Source organism: Chrysochloris asiatica, unplaced genomic scaffold, assembly GCF_000296735.1.
Source record: "Chrysochloris asiatica unplaced genomic scaffold, ChrAsi1.0 scaffold00044, whole genome shotgun sequence".
In the NCBI taxonomy this organism is placed as follows: domain Eukaryota; kingdom Metazoa; phylum Chordata; class Mammalia; order Afrosoricida; family Chrysochloridae; genus Chrysochloris; species Chrysochloris asiatica.
This window is the reverse complement of record NW_006408562.1, coordinates 15,187,114-15,207,263: the sequence shown is the minus strand read 5'-3', so window position 1 is coordinate 15,207,263 and position 20,150 is coordinate 15,187,114. Positions and strand designations below refer to the sequence as shown.

At 42.2% G+C, this 20,150-nt stretch overlaps 1 protein-coding gene across 2 annotated transcripts in view; it reads left to right on the top strand.

Annotated features, from left to right (window-relative positions):
- Positions 1–16,315, top strand: part of SERPINE2 (serpin peptidase inhibitor, clade E (nexin, plasminogen activator inhibitor type 1), member 2) — a 41,180-nt gene extending 24,865 nt beyond the window's left edge. Inside the window, exons 4-8 of one of the 2 annotated variants that reach the window (XM_006861894.1) lie at positions 6,823–7,021; positions 10,791–10,891; positions 11,496–11,582; positions 13,973–14,056; positions 16,106–16,315. In XM_006861894.1, coding sequence (XP_006861956.1) covers positions 6,823–7,021; positions 10,791–10,891; positions 11,496–11,582; positions 13,973–14,056; positions 16,106–16,143 — 509 coding nt within the window. In that variant the 3' untranslated portion in view covers positions 16,144–16,315. Of the gene's footprint in view, positions 1–6,822; positions 7,022–10,790; positions 10,892–11,490; positions 11,583–13,972; positions 14,057–16,105 lie in introns of both variants that reach the window. The other variant, XM_006861893.1, reaches the window with a different exon arrangement.
- Positions 16,316–20,150: the final 3,835 nt, after the last annotated feature.

Below are 20,150 nucleotides of genomic sequence, written 5' to 3'. Positions count from 1 at the left end.
GCCATCGAGTCAGTTCCAACCCATAAGGACCCTCTATAGGGATTCCAAGGAGCGGCTGGTGAGCTTGAATGGCCAACCTTGCAGTTCAAACTGACTTTTCAGCCCAGCTCATTAACCACATATCTATATATATCTGTTCGTATTTTTTGTTGTTGGTATACATGTTATTGTGAAGTGCCATTGATTTGATTCCGACTCAGCGATCCTGTATAGGGTTTCCAAGGAGCACCTGGTGAGCTTGAACCACTGACCTTGCAGTTCAAATGACTTTGCAGTCTGATGCATTAGCCCACAGCACCACACCAGGACTCCTGTTGAGATAGATAGATAGATAGATGATAGATAGATAGATAGATAGATAGATAGATAGATAGATAGATAGATAACTGGGCTGTAACCACAAGGTCAGCAGTTCGAATATTGCATTTACTCCACAGAAGAAAGATGAGGCTTTCCGCTCCCTTAAAGATTTACAACCTTGGAAACCCTATACCAGGTCACTACGAGTTCTAACTGACTAGATGACACTTAACAACAGCAGTACTTATAAAACCAATTTCCTTTACGTAGGAATTGCTGAGCTGTTGTTGTTAAGAATTTTTTTTAATGGTTGTAAAATAAGACATTAGAGACTTGTTTTAGTTTGGAAAGAATCAAAGTATTCCCAGATTTATATTTTCAATTCACATCTCTCCTCTGACCCTCCTACCTCATATCCATTTTATTGCTCTATGTAGTTGACCGTTAAGTCCCTAGTTCCCTGCCAGGCTGGAATATTTCCTGAATCAAATAGGCACATCCTTCTACTGCGGAGCGGCTAGTGGGTTTCAAAGACTGAGCTGTTGGTTAGCAACTAAGTGCTTAATGACTGCAGTCCCAGGGTTCCTTCTCCTTCCACAGACTTAGTATATTACTGCCCTCTCGCCCCTACTTCTCCACACAGTGTCTTTTAGCTCAACACTCATCCCATCACTTAAGCCTTACCTTCTTCCCCTTCAACTCCACCTTGGAATATCTATGGCTTCCTACAATGGCATTTATTTGTCGTTTCTTTTATATATATCTCAATTTCCACTCAAGTACAGGCTGATCAGCTGCTTAAGAGATCATGAATACATCAAGCTACTTGTAGTAGAAAGTGATTAGAGGGACTTTCATCTGTAAAGATTTCCTGATAGTAAGTATTTAAAACATTCTCTCTGCTCCCACAAGCACAGAAGTATGTTTATTAACATTTCCAAGAGCTCCTGACTTCCTCCTTCCTAAAATGGGAAGTGGGAACCAAGGCACTGAGGAGGTGTTTCAAAAAAGCTGGGCCCTAGCAAAAGCACCAGGTACAGAAAGTTCTAAAGCTTCTCTTCTGTATTTTATACTTGTGCTTAAACCTTGTAGTGACCATGTCTGAGTTCCCCTGGCTTCATAAGGGGGAAAGAGAATCAAACTCAAAATCATTCCAAGACTGTTTCCTATAATGCAAAAAGTCAGGCATGATTCCACCCTCCACCCTTCTTTCCCCTATTCTGACATCAACTGCCCCTCCCACAGTCCTCTGCTTCACATCTGGGCTCAATAATCCACTGCAATGGCCACACAGAATTTGTAACAATACTCACAGTTATGGGTTTATTAGGGAAGTGAACAGGGTACAATTCAGGATGCAAGCCAGCTCAGGATGCAGCCGTTCTTCAGTCAGGAACGCTTCTTCTCTGTCAGACTGCAGACACATCTTGTTCTTCCTCTCAGCCTCTTAGCCATGTGACCCTTGGCCTCTGGCCCAGTCCATGACCCTAGAGCCCATGATTGCTCTCTCTCTCCATGCCACCGCCTCGGCCTTCTAGGTAGGGATCCCACCCTCCACTCCTGATCTTCCTTCTTGATGGTCCTGGGATCTTTCATTCTTGCTTCTGAGATGGCTCCTTTTAAACCTACTTGGATGGCAAAACTAACCAACCCCAGTTTTGCATGGTCCCACCCAGTCACTAAGGAGTACAAATCGGGCTGCTAATCTCACGGTTTTGTTGTTGTTGTTGTTATGTGCTGTAGAGTAGGTTCCAACCCATAGGAAAATGAAGCTTTTTGCTCCCATAAAGACTTACAGCCTCGAAAACCCTGTAGAGGGTTGCTGTGAGTCGGAACCGACTCCACGGCACATAACAACAACAACAACACCCAGTCACGTGGTGGGAATTACGAAGACATTGGATAGAAAAGCCACAGCCAGTCAGTCTGAAGTACCACAAGTCGATTCCTCACTATTTCTCCGGGATGACTTTGTGAAACACCATTCACTTAAGAGAAAACATTTCTTTCCCCCCTCTAGCTCATCCCTTCTTTTCAGAATGAATGGATCTGCCTCACATTTGTTTCAACATGAGACTTTATCCTTGGTAAGGAATATTCCGTCCACTAAGACTTTTTAAAGAATAGTGAGCCTGGGGCAGGTCCTTGTAAAAGGACAGTAAGACAGAGATCCCCAGTGCTCTTTCCTTCTGTGGCTCTTCCTGCTTGGGAGCTGTTATGTTCCAGCTAGGCAGCCTGCTTTAGACCCTTGAGGAGTAATGTACCATTCAAGAATTGAAACTTTTCTCTCAAAGCTCCTTGCTTTTCATGGGTACATGAAAGTGTTTGCTAGGCACTCGATTCCATGCTGTGCTCTTTGCTTGCTTATTTCACGGATTCTAAGGCACTTAACAACAACATCATCATCACAAGTGTTTGCCGTCGAGTCAGTTCAAGCTCATAGAGATCCTGTATAGTGTTTCCGAGGAGTGGCTGGTGAGTTTGAACTGCCGATCTGTGTTAGCAGTCCAAGGCTTATCCTACAGCACCATAGCAGGACTCCATCCTACTGTTGTTGTTGTTGTTGTTGTTGTTAAGTGCCGTTGAGTTGGTTCCAACCCATAGCGACCCTGTACAGGGTTTCCAAGTCTGTAAATCTTTACAGGAGCAGAATGCCTCATCTTTCTCCCGCGGAGCAGATGATATTTTCGAACTGCTGACCTTAAGGTTCGCAGTCCAATTTGTAACCACTACACTAAGGAGCTCTGGTAGCATAGTGGTTACAAATTGGGCTGTTTACCTCAGGGTCAGCAGTTTGAAACTACCAGCTGCTCCGTGGGAGAAAGATGAGGCATTCTGCTCCCATAAAAATTTACAGCTCGGAATCCCTGTACAGGGTCGCTATGAGTCGGAACCGACTCCACGGCACATAACAACAACAACAACAACACTACCAGAGCTTCTTCGATCTCACTGTAGAAGTAGAGAAACTAAGACTTGGAGTTTAGGAACTGCCCAAACTCCAGATTTAGAGTGACCCAAAGCCAAGATTTGAATCCAGATCTCGTGTTTTTAGTCTCAGCTTTAAAAGGATGCTGTGAAAGCAGTCCTTCAGTGGCTAGGTGGACAGAGAGGAATGGTGTTAGCTCATCTCCCACCTCCTCAAGCCACCAAGGACATATGGGCACGTACGGAGTGTGCGCAGATGAATCCCAGTGACTTATGTGATCAGAAGCAAGGCCAATGAGAAATCAATTTCCAAACAGATTGTGAGTGTCTGGCTGCAACTGGTTAGTGGTTGTGACTCATTTTTTAGGAGATTGACACTCATCGTTATATTCAGACAAGGACAGATTAGCTGGTACAAGTAGAAGGCATCTCCACTCCTCACACAGAGCCCCATGCATGATTATTAACCCAGCTCCTTATTCCTTCAGAACAGGAACCATTGCTAGAAGTGACTAAACACCTTCACCCTCTTAGCTCATACCCTGGGGCAGGCATTTATTAATTACTTCCTGGATTTCTGAGTTTAAACATTAGCTCTGGAAGGCCACGGACTTAATATGTTTTTTTGATGACATGTCGTCGTTGTGTGTGCCATCAAGTCAATGCCAATTCAGAGGGACCGCATGTGATAGAATAGAATTTCTCCAGAGACTGTAGTCTTTACCAAAGGAGATCACCAGGTCTGTCTGCCACGGAGCAAGCGGCTCATTAGGAAGTTTTGTTGTTTTCAGTTTCCCTTTGATTTGTGGCTTCTGCTGAGACCATTTGATTACACAGGGCTAAGGCAGAGCATTGTATGTTTGATTCTTAGGTAGCCCCAGGACGGAAGGCAAGGTCAGTAAACGTTCACCAGTATCTCCTGCTGAGGCAGGTCATAGGGCTGATGCCCAGTCATGCAGTAAAGGCAGCAAGGCAGGGCATGCACTGAGCACCCCATGGGGATTGCCAACAGCATTCTTCCAATAGGAGAAACTAATGTCATTCTGCCGGGTCATATATTCTAATAGCCTGACTATTTTTATCATACCATGTGGCTACAAGTATTTGTTATGTAACAAATGCAAAGAAAATCCTGTCTCTGTTTCACTCCTTTGCTTTTTTTGCCTCCCTCTGGATATGTGGAGAACTTAGCTCATTGAAGTTTTCTGTTTCAAACGCAAATCGAAAGTCATCCTGAAAGAAATTCTCTTTTGTGATTTTCATGAAAGAAGCGCTCTGTCTTTTTCTGGTCCTTTGGGGTCATTTAGCGGAGGAAGAAGAGAAGGAGAATTATCACTTATTGGACATGCACAATGGGCCAGGCACTATTTTAAGTACCATATATATTTATTTTCTTATTTAATCACATAGCAACCCTATGACCTACATACTTTGAATATCCCTGATTTCTCCTTTCTACATCCAGAGAGGCACCAAGGACATCAGGTTACTTCACCACGCTCACAAATTTCATTTTCGAAAGTTTGAAGTGTTCAATAAAACATCTCAGAAATCCACCATGATGTCATACTGTACCTAATTTTTCTTCATATTCCTCCCCCCTCCCCCCCGTTTATTGTGAATTGAGTGAAGGCTTACAGATCAGATAGATCATCAGTTTTACATTCCACAGACCATACACTTTGTTTCGTTTCATGTCAATGATTGCAAACTCTTCAGTGTAACATCACTCAGCCCACTTCTTCCCTGTGTTTTTGGTTTCCATTCCTCCTTCTTGCCCAACCCTTCCAATTTTTGTCCTGGGCTAAATGATTTTGAGTTTTGCTCCACTCTATCCAGGAGCTTTCAGAGCAGTTGGTAGTGATAGCTAGGTTGTAGAGATTGGTGTTCACGTGGTCCATTCGTCCACTGGATTAGTTGATGCCAGTTTTCATCACTCATCTGTCCTCTGCACAGGGAGAGACCAGTAGTAGTACCTTAGATGGTCATTCACAAGCTTTTAAGATCCTAGTCACTACTTACAAAAGTGGTGGTGGTTATGTGCCGTGGAGTGGGTTCCAACTCATAACGACCGTGTATAGGGTTTCCAAGGTTATAACTCTTTACAGGAGCAGAAAGCCTCATCTTTCTCCCATGGGACAGCTGGTAGTTTCGAACTGCTGACCTTACAGTTCGCAGCCCAATTCATAACCACTATGCTACCAGAGTACGCTGTAGAACATTGAACGTGTGGCTTATGTTATGCCAATTGACTGTTTGTCCCCAGAGAGTGTGGTGCTGAGGCCCCAGGCCCAATCAGTCGTTCTCTCAAGGTGTTGGGTAATGTCTAAGAATTGTCATAATTTTGTCCCATGTGTGTTCCACCACATTCATATGCAGCAAAGGTGAATTGTTACTATTAGGTGCCATCAAGTCGCCACCAACTCATATTGATCTTTTGTGAAGCACTGGTCAGTTCTGCGCCATCTCACAGTCGTTATGTTTAAGCCTTGTTGCTGTCACTGTGTTAGTCCATCTTGTTGGGGCTCTTCCTCTTTGTCGTTGACCCTCCACTATACTGTGCATGATATCCTTCTCCAGAGACTCATTCCTCCTGACAGCATGTCCAAAGAGTAAGAGATGAAATCTGCCATCCTTGATTCTCAGGAGCAATCTGGCTGTACTTCTTCCAAGATACATAAGTTTGTTCTTCTGGCAGTGAGAGTCCACTGTACTTTCATTTTTCTTTGCCAAGATCATAACTCAAACGCATTAATTCTTCTACGGTAGTCCTTCTTCCTTGTCCACCTTTCACTTGCATGGGACGCGATTGAAACTCCCTCTCTGTAGGTTGCTCCCTGGTCAAGAGGGAGTGACTGCTGCCTGGCCTTAAGGGTCCCTCCTCTTTCTTCTGCTTGTGCCCCCCTTTCCCCAAGAGCCTGGAGTGGGGAATCAGCAGTCCCAGCCCAAGGAAGGAGATATGGGGTAAATATTGTTGCCCTACACCTTCAAGCCTTAGGACGTGGCCACAGGGGCAGACACCCATGCTCAGTCCCCCAGCCTAGCTTTGCTGCTGCCTGTGCCAAAATTGGAAAGACTATGGCATCCACATCTGTACACTGACCCTAGAAGTCTCATGACCCCACAAAAAAGAAAAATACCCACATGCAAATATCCTCTGTCAACCCTTTATATATTTACGGACATGCCTCTACTCTCGATCCAGCACTCTTTCAGCCTGTGATCTAGCCCTGGCATGGTGCTGTAAGATCAGGGCTGGTCTGCTAACCACAAGGTTGGAAGTTCAAACCCACCAGCCGCTTCTCACAAACTCTATACAGGGTTGCTATGAGACAGAACCAACTCAACAGCACTTAACAACAGTGTCTATACGTGTATCTACTGGTAGCTCATTGTTATTGAAGCACTGTGTCTGTAACAGCATTTACTTCTGTTCCCTTTAACTTTTATACTCCAAGGAAACTATCTTTGCAGAAGACGACTTTTCAAACTGAGTTGTTCTCTTCCCTCTGAAGCTGTCTGGTGACCAGCAGCTGTTAATGCCACTTCCATAAATCACTGAGGACACACTGATCCTGCCTCTGATTTCTCTAGGGTCCACCAGCACCTCCAACGATTTGTGGTACAACTTCATCGAGCTTCCCTACCATGGGGAGAGCATCAGCATGCTGATTGCACTGCCTACCGAGAGCTCCACCCCGCTGTCCGCCATCATTCCCTACATCAGCACCAAGACCATAGACAACTGGATGAACATCATGGTGCCCAAGAGGGTGCAAGTGGTCCTGCCCAAGTAAGTACCCTTTTCCCAAAGGAACAAAACATGGGTCTGTCAACCAGTATTGTTGTTGTTGCTGTTGTTAGGTGCCATCGAGTCAGTACCAACTCATAGTGACCCCATACACAACAGAATGAAACACTGTCTGGTCCTAAGCTAACCTCACAATTGATGCCACACTTCAGCCCTTTCATGCTACCACTTGGCCAATCCATCTTGTTGGGGTCTTCCTCTTTTCCTCTGACCCTCCACCTTACCAAACATGATATCCTTCTCCAGTGACTGGTCCCTCCTGACAATATGTCCAAAGTATGAGAGGCTAAGTTTGGCTATCCTGGCCTCCAAGGAGCACTCTGGCTGTGCTTCTTCCAACACAGATCAACCGATATAGATTGTGTCAAATAAGAGACCTGTCACTAAAATATGATCCATCCCTGTGAGGGTGGTCCATGCTCCCTGATCATAATTCCAAATATCTGAAAAGCTTTGACCTGACCTTTATTAATATTGTCCATAGTTTTCATTTGTCCCACTTAGTGTGTTTGATTGTATATGGGAGCCTTGCATTCTGCTGGTTACATTATGTAATACATAGCATGTATATCAGATCACCTTCTTGAATCCAACTGTCACTTCTAAAACATGTGGCCCCAAGGACTTCAAATCAGAGATACTGGAGCTACACTATCTTTTACAGGCAATGAAGAAATAAACTTGAGAAATAAATTATACAAAACAGAAAAATAATAATACTAAAATGGCACGTCACAAAGTCTCTTTCACTCTGCAGACGTTGCATGGTTACAGTACCTGCTGCTTCTGTATCCACTTCCTATGCCTTCTGTGTGGCTGGATGGTTATGATGGGAAAGAAGAGGATTCTTGGGCTATGAAATGTAAATGACCCCAAGTTCCTTCTAACTCTGCTGTGAGGGATTTTCACCTAACGCATTGTATTCAAAAGAACAACAGTTGCATAACATCAATGCCATGGTCAAAGTAAAGTTATTAACACTCCCTGATTTTCTACGTTGTTAAGTACCATCGAGTCAGTTCCAACTCATAACAACCCTCAATAGGGTTTTTGAGAAGCAGCTGGCAGATTTGAACTGCCAATCTTATGGTAAATACTCCAGTGCTTATCCTACAGTGCCACATACAGGGCTAAATGTTAGGGACTTCTTAAGTTCCAGCTAGATGTTTCTGGAAACCAAGGCCCAAAAGTACTTAATAGGGAAATATTTTGAACCCACCCTGGTAGGTTTCTTAGTATGTAGGAAAGTTTTCTATTACTCCCCAAAGTACGATATCAATGGAGTTTGAGATGTTATGACTTAAGACAAAAGGAAATGTAATTCCAGATTCTGCCTGAGTCTGACATTTAGAGCAGGTCAGAGAATGGCTGTCAAGCGAGTGAAGCAAGCAATGAACATTGAGGCTTTCTATGAGTGGTTCAAGGAGCTCTGGTAGCATAGTGGTTACAAGTCAGGTTGCTAGCCTCAAGGTCAGTAGTTCAAAACTACCAGAGGTTCCACAGGATAAAGATGAGGCTTTCAGCTCCCATAAAGATATACAGCTCTGAAAACCCTGTGCATGGTCACTATGAGTCGGAACCGACTCCACGGCCCACCACCACCACCATGAGTGTTTCAGCATAACTGTTCTCCCAGTGGCCAGAGCTTTGTAACTACCCAGCCCGTGGTAGTGAGGGAGGTATCTTTCAGTTCTTGTAGCTTTTGATTTTCCTGTCACTGAGGTGTAAGTGATCAGACTACATTCCTAATAGCCCAGTCAGTTCTGACTCCTGGAAGCCCCTTGTGTGATTTTTCAATGACCGTGATCTTTCAGTGACCGTGATCTTTCAATGGCCGTGATCTTCCAGTGACCGTGATCTTCCAATGACTGTGATCCTCCAATGGCTGTGACCTTTCAAAAGTCGGCCACAAGGTCTTCCTTCAAGATGCATCTGTGTAGACTCAAATCTCTAACCTTCGTGTCAGCAACCAAACACATTAACTATTTAAGCTACATTCATATAAATATTCGTAATCCATCCAAAATCATTTCTGTATGTTAAAGTAAGTCTTCAAGTAGGCAGTGCTCGGTGTAAATGAACAAGCTGGTGACATTGTAGGCACTGGTGGGTAAAGACAGGCACTTGCCCTTGTAACCCATCTGTTCACCCCTCTTGTTGCTCTTCTGTAGGATGAGGTAAGGTTTGATCAAACATCTTCTGACGGTCAATATCACTACTATGCAAATTTACACCAACCACTAAAGCCAATAATGATGAAATTCAAGAATTTTACCAACTTTTTCAGTCCGAAATCTATCAAATATGCAGTTAAGATATGTTGATAATTACTGGTGATTGGAATGCAAAGGTTGGAAACAAAGAGGAAGGATCAGTAGTTGGAAAATATGGCCTTGGTGATAGAAACTATGCTAGATATCAGATGATAGAATTTTTCAAGACCAACAACTTGTTCATTGCAAACACCTCTTTTAAACAGCATAAAAAAACGATTATACACATGGAAGTCACTAGATGGAATACACAGAAATAAAATTGACAGTATATGTTGAAAGCGATGGTAGAAAACCTCCATATCATCAGCTAAGACAAGGCCAGGGACACACTGGAACAGACCATCACTTGCTCAAATTCAGGCTTAAGCTGAAAAAAACTAGAATATGACCATGTACATATCCCACCTGAATTTAGAGATCATCTGAAGAACAAAATTGATGCTTTAGACACAAAGACCACAAGTGTCGTGTGATGAAATAAAGAACATGATGCAGGAAAAGATCAACAAGAAGACAAAAAACGTTGCTTGCTGAAAGCAAAGAGGACCGAAATACTGATGAAGATCAAACCCCACACCCTTCAGTATGGGTTGCACCTCAATGTAAAGAAAACAAAAATCCTCAACATTGGATGAATAAACAACATCCATATAAATGAAGAAAAGATTGAAGTTGTCAGGGACTTCATTCTTCTTGGTTCAACTATCAACACTCATGGAAGCAGCAGTCAAGAGATCAAATGATGTATTGCATTTGGCAAGTCTGCTGCACAAGACCTCTTTAAGATGTTCAAGATCAAAGATGTCAGTTTTAGGACTAAGGTGCGCTTGACCCAATCCATGGTATTTCCAATAACTTCATATGCATGTGAAAGTTGGACAGTGAATAAGGAAGATTGTAGAAGAATTGATGCATTTGAATTATGGTGTTGGAGAAGAATATGAAAAGTACCATGGACTGCTAAAAGAACAAACCATTCTGTGTTGGAAAATGTACAGCCAGGATGCTCCTTGGAAGCCAGGATGGGCAGGCTTCATCTCTCATACTTTGAACATATTATCGTGAAGGACCAATCCCTAGAGAAGGATACTATGTTTGATAAATTGGAGGGTCAGAGAACAAGAGGAAGACTGCCAATGAAGTGGATTGATACAGTGACAGCATTAGTGGGCTCAAACGTAGCAGTGATTGTGAGGTTGGCCAGGACCAGACAGTGTTTCGTTCTTTTGTGTATAGGGTCATTGTGAATCTGTACCAACTTGATGGTAGTTAACAAAAAAGAAGTGTTTTTGAGAGATAGGATGCTATTTATTTACTTGGTGGTTTATTCTTGAGATTAAAATGTGCAATGCCATTTAGATTAACATTCAGAGCATATTAAAAAAAAAAAAAAAAGGCAGTTTTGTAAACGTTTTTATACCAGCACTATGCCGTTCTCCATCATTGATAGTATGTATTTTCTGCTTTCTTCCTAGGTTCACAGCTGTAGCACAAACAGATCTGAAGGAGCCACTGAAAGCTCTTGGCATTACTGAGATGTTTGATCCATTAAAGGCAAACTTTGCAAAAATCACAAGTATGCTCCACTTAGAACTTACTCTTAAACTTGAAGAAAATGTTAGAAATGGAGTCTGATTTGTTCAGCAAGAAAAAGTGAGAAATAGGAATGAGTTGTACTCAAATTGTCCCAGGTTTAGTTTTATATATGACCCAATGATGCTGCTGGTCCTTGGTTATTTAAGTGAGCATAACCCATGCATGCCTTCTTACATTTCACACGTACATTTCATGTGAGACCCATACCACTCTCCACAGGGAAAGAAAACATCTCACATATGATCTCTGTTACCTGAAAATTACTTCCGAATTGGAGAGCAACCTCTCTTCGTCTTTTTCCACATAGCGACAGCAGATATGCACTCTGCCGAGATTTATATTATGTCATGTCCATGCTGGTGTATGTGACACATTAGAAATTCAAATTTGTCTGATTCAAACTCTTCCTTGGCAAAGCAAGTAGAACATATCTGGTAGTGTAGCTCTTCTTTTGCCAGTGCACTTAGCTTTTTCTAGAGTTAGGTTTCAAAAAACCATTCTTTGTGTTTTAAATAGAAAATCTAACAACCCGCAGGGACATCAAACACTGGTTTTATTGATTTCTTTTTATTTTCCGGAAACAGGGTCAGAAAACCTTCATGTTTCTCACATCTTGCAAAAAACAAAAATTGAAGTCAGTGAAGATGGCACCAAAGCTTCGTCAGCAACAAGTAAGCACGGGGCTCTGCAGCTGGATGGGGTCCAGGGTGGGCAAGCACAGGTACCCCACTTCTTCATCAGGTTAGTGAATACCGTGCTGTTGGTAGTTGATGTTGAGATGAATCCAACTTATGGAGATCTGTGTGCGGAGCACAACTGTTCCCTGGGGTCTACAAGACTATGACTTTGGGGAAGCAAATCGCGTTCTAAGGCACCTCTGGTGGGTCAGAACCACCAGCCTTTCAGCTAGTAGGCAAACGCTTTATCATTTGTGCCACCTAGGAACTAAGTACTGAGCCCCATGTCAGGAAAGCACTGTGGGGCCCTTGGGCCCACAAAGTGACTCAGGGCCCACCCACATGGAACTTAGATTCTGTTTCATTAAAGAAAAGCACTTCCCTTAGGACAGGAGTCAGCAAACTGTTTCTCTCCAGGACTAGTAGGAAGTACATCATTGTGGCTCTGTGGGTCATAGGGTCTGTGTCCTACCTTCTGAAGTTGACCATGGGAGCAGGAACATTAGTCACAGATAGCAGATGAAAGGGTGCAACTATGTTCCAAGTTTCACAAGAAAATAGTGGTTTATTAATTCCTGCTCTGGGAGTGTATAGCACATTTTGGCTTCTTATTGGTAAGAAAAAAAGAACAAAACCATTTTCAGATTGAAGCACAAAATAATAAAATTAGGTTTCTACAGGACAAAGAGAAGCATTACCAAGCAGCTACTGAATTACAACAGAACTGCTAGCAGCCTTCCTTGATAATTAAACACGCACACGTGCTTTTTCATCAATGGGAAAAGCTACTAGAGCCATCGTAAGTTGTTTTTCTGCCCCCTAACAACCCATGAGATGGGATAAATAGATTTGACTGAAAGCCATAGGCTCATAAAGTGTCTCTCTTAGCTACATCTGCAGCTGGATTGATGATATTTTGATCATTAAAAGGTGCACTTATACTCACAATAGTCACGTTATTACCTTTCCTGAATAAACATTTCTTCTTTCAGTAAAACAAAGACACAGAACAAAGGGCTTGGCTACTTAAGATGCCTTCTTGCTTTTCTAGGCATATATAAGCAACATCAAGTTTTTGCCTAAAGATAGTGACCAAATTTGCCAACTGGTATAACTATTAGGACATACCATGATCAAATGTAACAATGAGTGTGAGGCGGGCGTAGGACCTGGCAGTGTTTCCTTCTGTTGTTCAAAAGGTTGCCAGGAGTTGGAACCAACTGGGTGACACCTCACAACAACAGCAGTAGAAAATGAAATGCAGAGTCTCTTGTTGAAACATTAGTAGGCATTTCAAGATGGCAAGAACAGGGCACTACGCCCAGGGAGTGGTTCCACAAGTGTGAGGCCCTGTGCCCCTGCCCAGGTCGCACACCCATGAAGCCTAACTCACACGCTAATCTTGCCATAGCTGCATGGTTCCTTTGTAACATCAAGACCAAGTCCTCAGTGCTTTCTGGGGGGCACTTTCTGCAGGCTTATGGTAGTTATCCAGGGAGGGCACACCACATACCTCCCTTTGTGCAGGACCTCCTCCAGTTGCCAGCAAGTGGACTCTGAGTCATGGCGACCTCAGTGTGTCAGAGTAGAACTGTGCTCCACAGCATTTCTACTGGCTGATTTTTCAGAACTATATCACAAGCGTTTCTTCTGAGGTGCTTCTGGGTAGACTCTGTCAGCCTTTTAGTTAGCAGCTGATTGTGTTTACTGAATGTACCATGTGGTTCACTATAACTATCACAGGCTTGTTAAGTGGAAGTCACCATCAGTAAACATGACTGAGTAGGCATTTCTGAGACCCAGGAGCCAGAAGACGTTTGCTTCAGGGCTCAGATGTCCACACCTGATGAGTTGGACAGCAATATAAGGTGGTAGGTCCCAGATGAATGATCTTCATGGTCAGAGCAAAAGAAAGCTAGGTGAGGTCCTAAGATACGCAAAGTAGAAGAAGAGCCGAGTTGAAAACTAAACTGGGGCTTGGTATACAAGAAGTCATGGATAAGTCTAGAAAGACTAAGGGCCCTCATCACCAAGACCAGTGGTGTGAATAAAAACTACAGCTAGCTAATAATTGTGGTGAACATGCATTGGGCGTTAGTTATGTGGCTAACACTATGACATAGTTCATGACGTTTATCCCTCATGAAAATCATATGAAGGGTAAGTAACAAAGATAGAGCTTGTGTAGAATAAACAAGACAGTAAATGTGAAGGGCCTCGCTTGTGGTGGGTGCTCAAGACATGGTGTCCACTGAGCCTGTTTGTAGCATGGCTTCTCCTTGGGGCCGAGATTCATGGAGCCAGAAACCTCAGCCTTTCAGCGTCCATTGATCCAGGTGCTCGAGCAGGCCATGTGGGTAACTCCCATTCCTTTCTTCCCATAGCCGCCATTCTGATTGCACGGTCTTCACCGCCATGGTTTATAGTAGACAGACCTTTTCTATTTTTCATCCGACATAACCCTACAGGTAAGTGCAATCCCCTTCTAATTTTAGTAGTGGTTAAAATCCAGAAAGGCTAAATTCGAATTTTATCCAACAACATTGGTCTTAATTCATCTCCCTATGTCCACAGTTGCAACACTGAATAATAAAATCACCTATCTTTTGTTGTTTTTGTTGTTGAAAACATACACCAGTTCAACTGTTCTACTTGCCCAGCTCAGTAATGCTGACTGTATTCTCCAAGTTGTGCAATTTTAACCTTCCTTTTCTGAGATGTTCCTTCCACATTAGCAGAAGCTCAGTGTCCCTAAGTTTAAGCTGAACTATTGTTTGGTTTGTAGAAGACCTCAGGGGATAGTTTTGATAACCAAGCATCTGAAAGAGATAGGAAAACCAAGACTGCATTTGCAGACTCTCAGGGAATCTTTTAAACACTGATAGGGTTTTATGTTCTGAGTTTTCAGTTGTAGTTAGCCTATGTAGGAAGTCCTGGTGTGGTGCTGTAGGAAAAACACTGGATTGCCAATCTGAAGGTCAGCAGTTCGAAGTCAACCAGCTGCTCCTCGGAAACCCTATACAGAATCGCTCTGAGTCAAAACCGACTCAGTGGTACTTAACACCAAATAACAGGTAGATTCACAGCCCTTTGGAAACGCTGTTTTTTCCATATTTTTGTAAGTACAGTGGTTAAACTCTGCAAGTAACTACATGTCTCAGTCTTTGTAACGCTGCTCTATTATTTTAACCTGGAAATTGTTCATTCAGTAGATCTTGACTCTCTGAATCATGGGCTTGAGCCTGCCTGGCTCCGTCCCTCAGCTTCGTCTTTGACATGAGCATAACCAATAGTTCTTACTTCCTTGTACACTGATGAAGAATAAATAAGGTTATCCAAGTTTCAGGGCAGCTCCTTGATGCATTTAGGTTTTACTGTTTTGTTTTTATTTTTTTTCAAATTCTGTGAGTAAGATCGTTCCTTACTCCTTTATCTCATTGTGACTTTAATGTCATCATGAAATGGCACGGGCCAGAGCTGGAAAGTTCAACACAAAAGCCACTAGTCCCATGTGGCTGTTTCACTTTAAATTTTAGTTAAGTAAAATGAAATGTAATTTAAAATTCGTTTCTCCGTCATACTAGACACATTTCAAGAACTCAGTAGCCACATTTGACTTCGTTGTTGTTAAGTGCTACGGGGTCATTTTCAACTTAGAGTGATCCCATGTGACAAAGTAGAACTGCCCCATAGGGTTTCCTAGGCTGTGATCTTTGATGGAACTAGACCCCCAGGTCTTTCTTCCGAGTTGCAGCTGTGTGGGTTTGAACTACCAACCATTGGTTTTGCAGCCAAGTGCTTAACCATTGTTTCACCAGTGCTTGTTCATCTGTCACTTAAGAAAACAAGACAAAATCTATTGCCATTGAGTCGATTTGGACTTACAGCCACCGTATAGGACAGACTAGAACAGTCCCATGAGGTTTCTAAGGCGTAAATCTTCATGGAAGGATACGGCCACACCTTTATCCCTTAGAGTGGCTGCAAGTTCAAACTGCTGACTTTCAGTTAACAGCCAAGCATTTTAACCACTGCGCCACTGGGGATCCTTTTCACATGTGACTGTAGTTGTTAAATGATTCCAACTCATAGCGACCCTGAACAGTGTTTCCAAGGAGTGGCTGGTAGGTTTGAACCACCGATCTTGTGGTCAGCAGTAGAGACCTTATCCTAGAGCACCATAGCAGTGCTCTACTAGTGGCTAGCAAACTGGACGGCCCAGGTACACAGTTTCTGTCACTGCAGAGAAGTCCGTCGGACAGCAACACGTGAGAACACTAGTCAATTCCAACTCATAGCCACCACCCTGGTTAGGGCTTCCAAGGCCTCGTCTTTTTCCTGCAGAGCAACCTGTGGGTTTGTACTACCCACCTTGTATGGATACCAGTCTAGTGCTTATCCTACAGTGCTACCAAGGATCTTATGATTCAGGGCTTCCCATTAAATATAATAACCTCCCATTTTATTTTAAGGGTTATGCTCTTAGAGTTACACATTCTTTCTGTTTAATTCTGTAGGTGCTCTCTTATTCATGGGACAGATAAACAAACCTTGAAGAAAATATGTAAGAAACCCGACAAAGCAAAGACCACTTTGCTATGAAGAAAAGACTCCTCTTTTACATCTCTCATAGTTATGTTAAATATTTTTGTACGTTGCCTCCTTTTTCAAAACTAGTTCATAGCAACAGAGATTCTGGGGACACCAGCATTTCTGTCCTGGGACGTGGTGTTGAGGGAAGGATGAGCAGGATGCCTGGGACACGCTCCTAAGAAATGAACAGATAAAGGCTTCACAATGTCTCCAAGAGTCTTTAAACTACTGAATGATTACCTAGGTTAACAACATCTTGAGTTTTCACTGTCCAGTTCAGGATTTTTGTTTTGTTTTGTCTTTTTATGTGGCTTTTCAGAAGAAATTTAATCAGTGTGACAGGAAAAAAAAAAAAAAGACATCTTATGGTAGCTTTGACTTCTTTACGGAAAAATATATTATTTGCTTTCTTAATTTTTTTTTTTTTTTTTGCCCCATCCAAAGTCATGATAGCAAGTCTTATTTTTGGAGGTAGAAATAGCTGAATCTCTCACCTCTTTGTGTGTTTTCTGTTGTCGTTGGTATTTTATATATGCATATATCCACTAAAATAAAGTTTAAAAAACTAATGTGTATGAATTATTGAATGTAAGTAAACTGATGATCTGCTCTGTCAACCTTCACCCAATTCACAATAAAAAGTTCAAAAATAAAAACAAAACTAATGTCTTGCTAGACAAGGTTTGCTGTTGTGCAGTGTGCCTGGTCTGTACTCTTCAAAGTTGCATTTTTTGTATTTTGTACAAAGTAAAAATAAAGCATTATGAGTAGTAGAAGTGTATACATATGCTGTTTATTATTTGAAAATACAGCAAGAGAAACAGAGCTTTTAAAAAACGCCTTGACGTCTTCTAAGAAATCCTTGCACTTAAGCAAACAATGAAAGTCCAAATCCCTAGGTTTCTCCTACCTTTTCCCTGTAAACCTGATAGTCAAACACTGTTTACTGCTGGGCTGCTTCCCAGTTTAGCAGTCACTTCAAAGGAAGTGCAGTTCTGGTATTTAATGCCAGGTCTAATCTCAACTGCATTGCACATCTCAAGCGATGGCTGAATGTTCTCAGTAAACGTAGGACAGAAAGAAGTTGCAGGAGACTAATATACTGTGGAAATATTAGGGAATGGCTACAAGCAACCATCTGAGGCTTTGGAGAATACCATGGATTGGGTCAAGCACACCTCAGTCCTTAAACTGACATCTTTGCTCTTAACAGTTTAAAGAAGTCTTGTCCAGCAGATTTGCCTAATGCACTATGTCAGTTTGATTTATTGACTTGACTGCTGCTTCCATGAGCCACCATTCATCTGTCAGTTTGCTGCACTGTGGTGGCTTTTGTGATGCTGAGATTCGGGAAGCTCTACCACTGGTATTTTAAATCCCAGCAGGATCACCCGTACCCATAGTAGACAGGTTTCAGATGAGCTTCCAGACTAGGAAGAAGGAGAGATGGACAACTTTTGAATATTTAGTGACTGTCAGCACCAAAATATTGAATATTGAAACATTATTCAATGAAAAGCACCAGAATATTGTCAGATGTCGTGCAAGAAAATAAGAGACACTAAATACAACTGGGACAGAGCTGCCTCCTTAAAGTGGAGTTCATTCTGATGACATGAATGGAGTAAAGCTTTCGAGATCTTCTTTTGCTGATGGGGCACAACCCAAAATAAGGAGAATCAGCTATAAATCTCCATTAATATTCAAAACAGAGCGTACGAAGTATGAATCTAAAAAAATTGGAAGTTGTAAAAAATGAAATGGAATGCATAAACATTGATATCCAAGCATTGGTGAGCTGAAATGGACTGTTTCCAGTTGTTTTGAATCTGATAACCAAAATGAACTCAGTGCAGGAAAGTACATGAAACAAAGAAACCAGTAGCACCACAAGAAAACAGCAAAATGACAACAATCGATTCATACTTATTGATAATTACACTGGATGTAAACAGATTGGAGAATCAGCAGAATGGACAAAAGAGCAGGACTCTTCAATATGCTAGCTCTAAGTTGTTGTTGTTAGGTGCCATCGAGTTGGTATGCACAACAGAACGAAACACTGCCCGGTCCTGGGCCAACCTCACAATTGTTGCCACGTTTGAGCCCATTGATGCTGTCACTTTGCCAGTCCATCCCACTGAGCATCTTTCTCTGGCCCTCCACCTTACCAAACATGATATCCTTCTCCAGTGACTGGTCCCTCCTGACATTATGTCTGAAGTGTGAGAGACAGTCTGGCCATCCTGGCCTCCAAGGAGCACTCTGGCTACACTTCTTCCAACACAGATCTCTTTGTTCTTTTGGCAGCCCATAGCACTTTTAATATTCTCCAAAACCGTAACTCAAATGCATCAGTTCTTCTACGATCTTCCTTATTCACTGTTCAGCTTTCACATACATGTGAGGTTATTGAAAATACCATGGCTTGGGTCAGGTGCACCTTAGTCCTCAAGCTGACATCTTTGCATTTCAACACTTTAAAAAGGTTTTGTGCAGAAAATTTGCCTAATGCAATACGCCATTTGATTTCTTGACTGCTGCTTCCATGAATGTTGATAGTTAATCCAAGAAAAAAACTGCAATCTTTTCTCCATTGATAAGAATGTTGTTTATTGGTCCAGTGGTGAGGATTTTTTTTTAGACTGAGATGCAATCCATACTGAAGGCTGTGGTCTTTGATTTTCATCAGTAAATATTTTTTAAGTCCTCTTCCCTTTCAGCATGCAAGGTTATATCATCTGCATGTGGCAGGTTGTTAATGAGTCTTCCTCCAATCCTGATGCCATGTTTTTCTTCATAGAACCCAGCTTCTCGTATTATTTGCTCAGCATACAGGTTGAATAAGTATGGAGAAAGAATACATCCCTGTCGCACACCTTTCTTAATATTAAACCATTCAGTGTTCCCATGACCCACACAATCGAAAGCCTTTACGTAGTCAATAAAGGTAAACATCTTTCAAAAAGATGGAGACAGTCTAAATGCCCATCAACAGAATCGTTAAACCCTGGTCCATACACACAATGGAATACTATGAAACGTTGAAGAACGGTGAATCTATGAAACACCTCACAGCATGGATGAAGCTGGAGGACATTATCCTGAGTGAAATTAGTAAATCACAAAAGGCCAAATACTGTATGAGACCAATGTTGTAAAAAGTTAAAATGTGTTCTTGATAAATAATCCGTGATTGTTACAGGGGAGAGAAATGGGGTAGGATGGGTGACAAGGCAGGCAATAATACAGCAAAAGGGAAGCATGCAACAGCTAAAGTAAATAAAGATAAAGACTTAACTGTTGGTACATGGAGGGGATTGCAGTCAGTGTAATGATGCAAAGTATATGATGTGTTGCAGGTAAAATTGATGATCTGCTCTGTAAATCTTCATTCAATTCACAATAAAATTATAAATCAAATTTATTCTGGAAAGCATTTTGGTGTCTGCATCTCTGTTGCAAACAATAGGCTTTGTGTGACTCTATTCCAAAGAATAAACCCAAGGAACAGATTCTGGAAGAATTTAACAAAGTTAGAGGGCCTTACAGATGTCATTTTATACCATCAACTGGATGACCAGAAAAAAAAGAAGCTTTAGCTTCTTGAATCTGAAGATCACAAAGGAGCTACTTGAACAAGGCTGTAGGTTAATGAACATAAAGTCAATGTCTAGGGAAATGTTGGAATTGTGGAATTGACTGATTCGATAGAAGATCCTGAGTGAGATGGATTGGCCCAGTGACGGCAGCAACGGGCTCAGGTGTAGCAATGATTGTGAGGGCGATGCAAGGCTGGGCAGTGTTTCATTCAGTTATGCAGAGAGTGGCTATGCGTCAGTACCAACAAGATGGCACCTGACAACAAATAGAAGATCACAAAGTGCTGTTTTTACAAAACCATGCCAACACTGCAACAGAAGAGACTCAAGAAAAGGTGGAGCCCTGGTGTGGCACTGTGGGTTAATG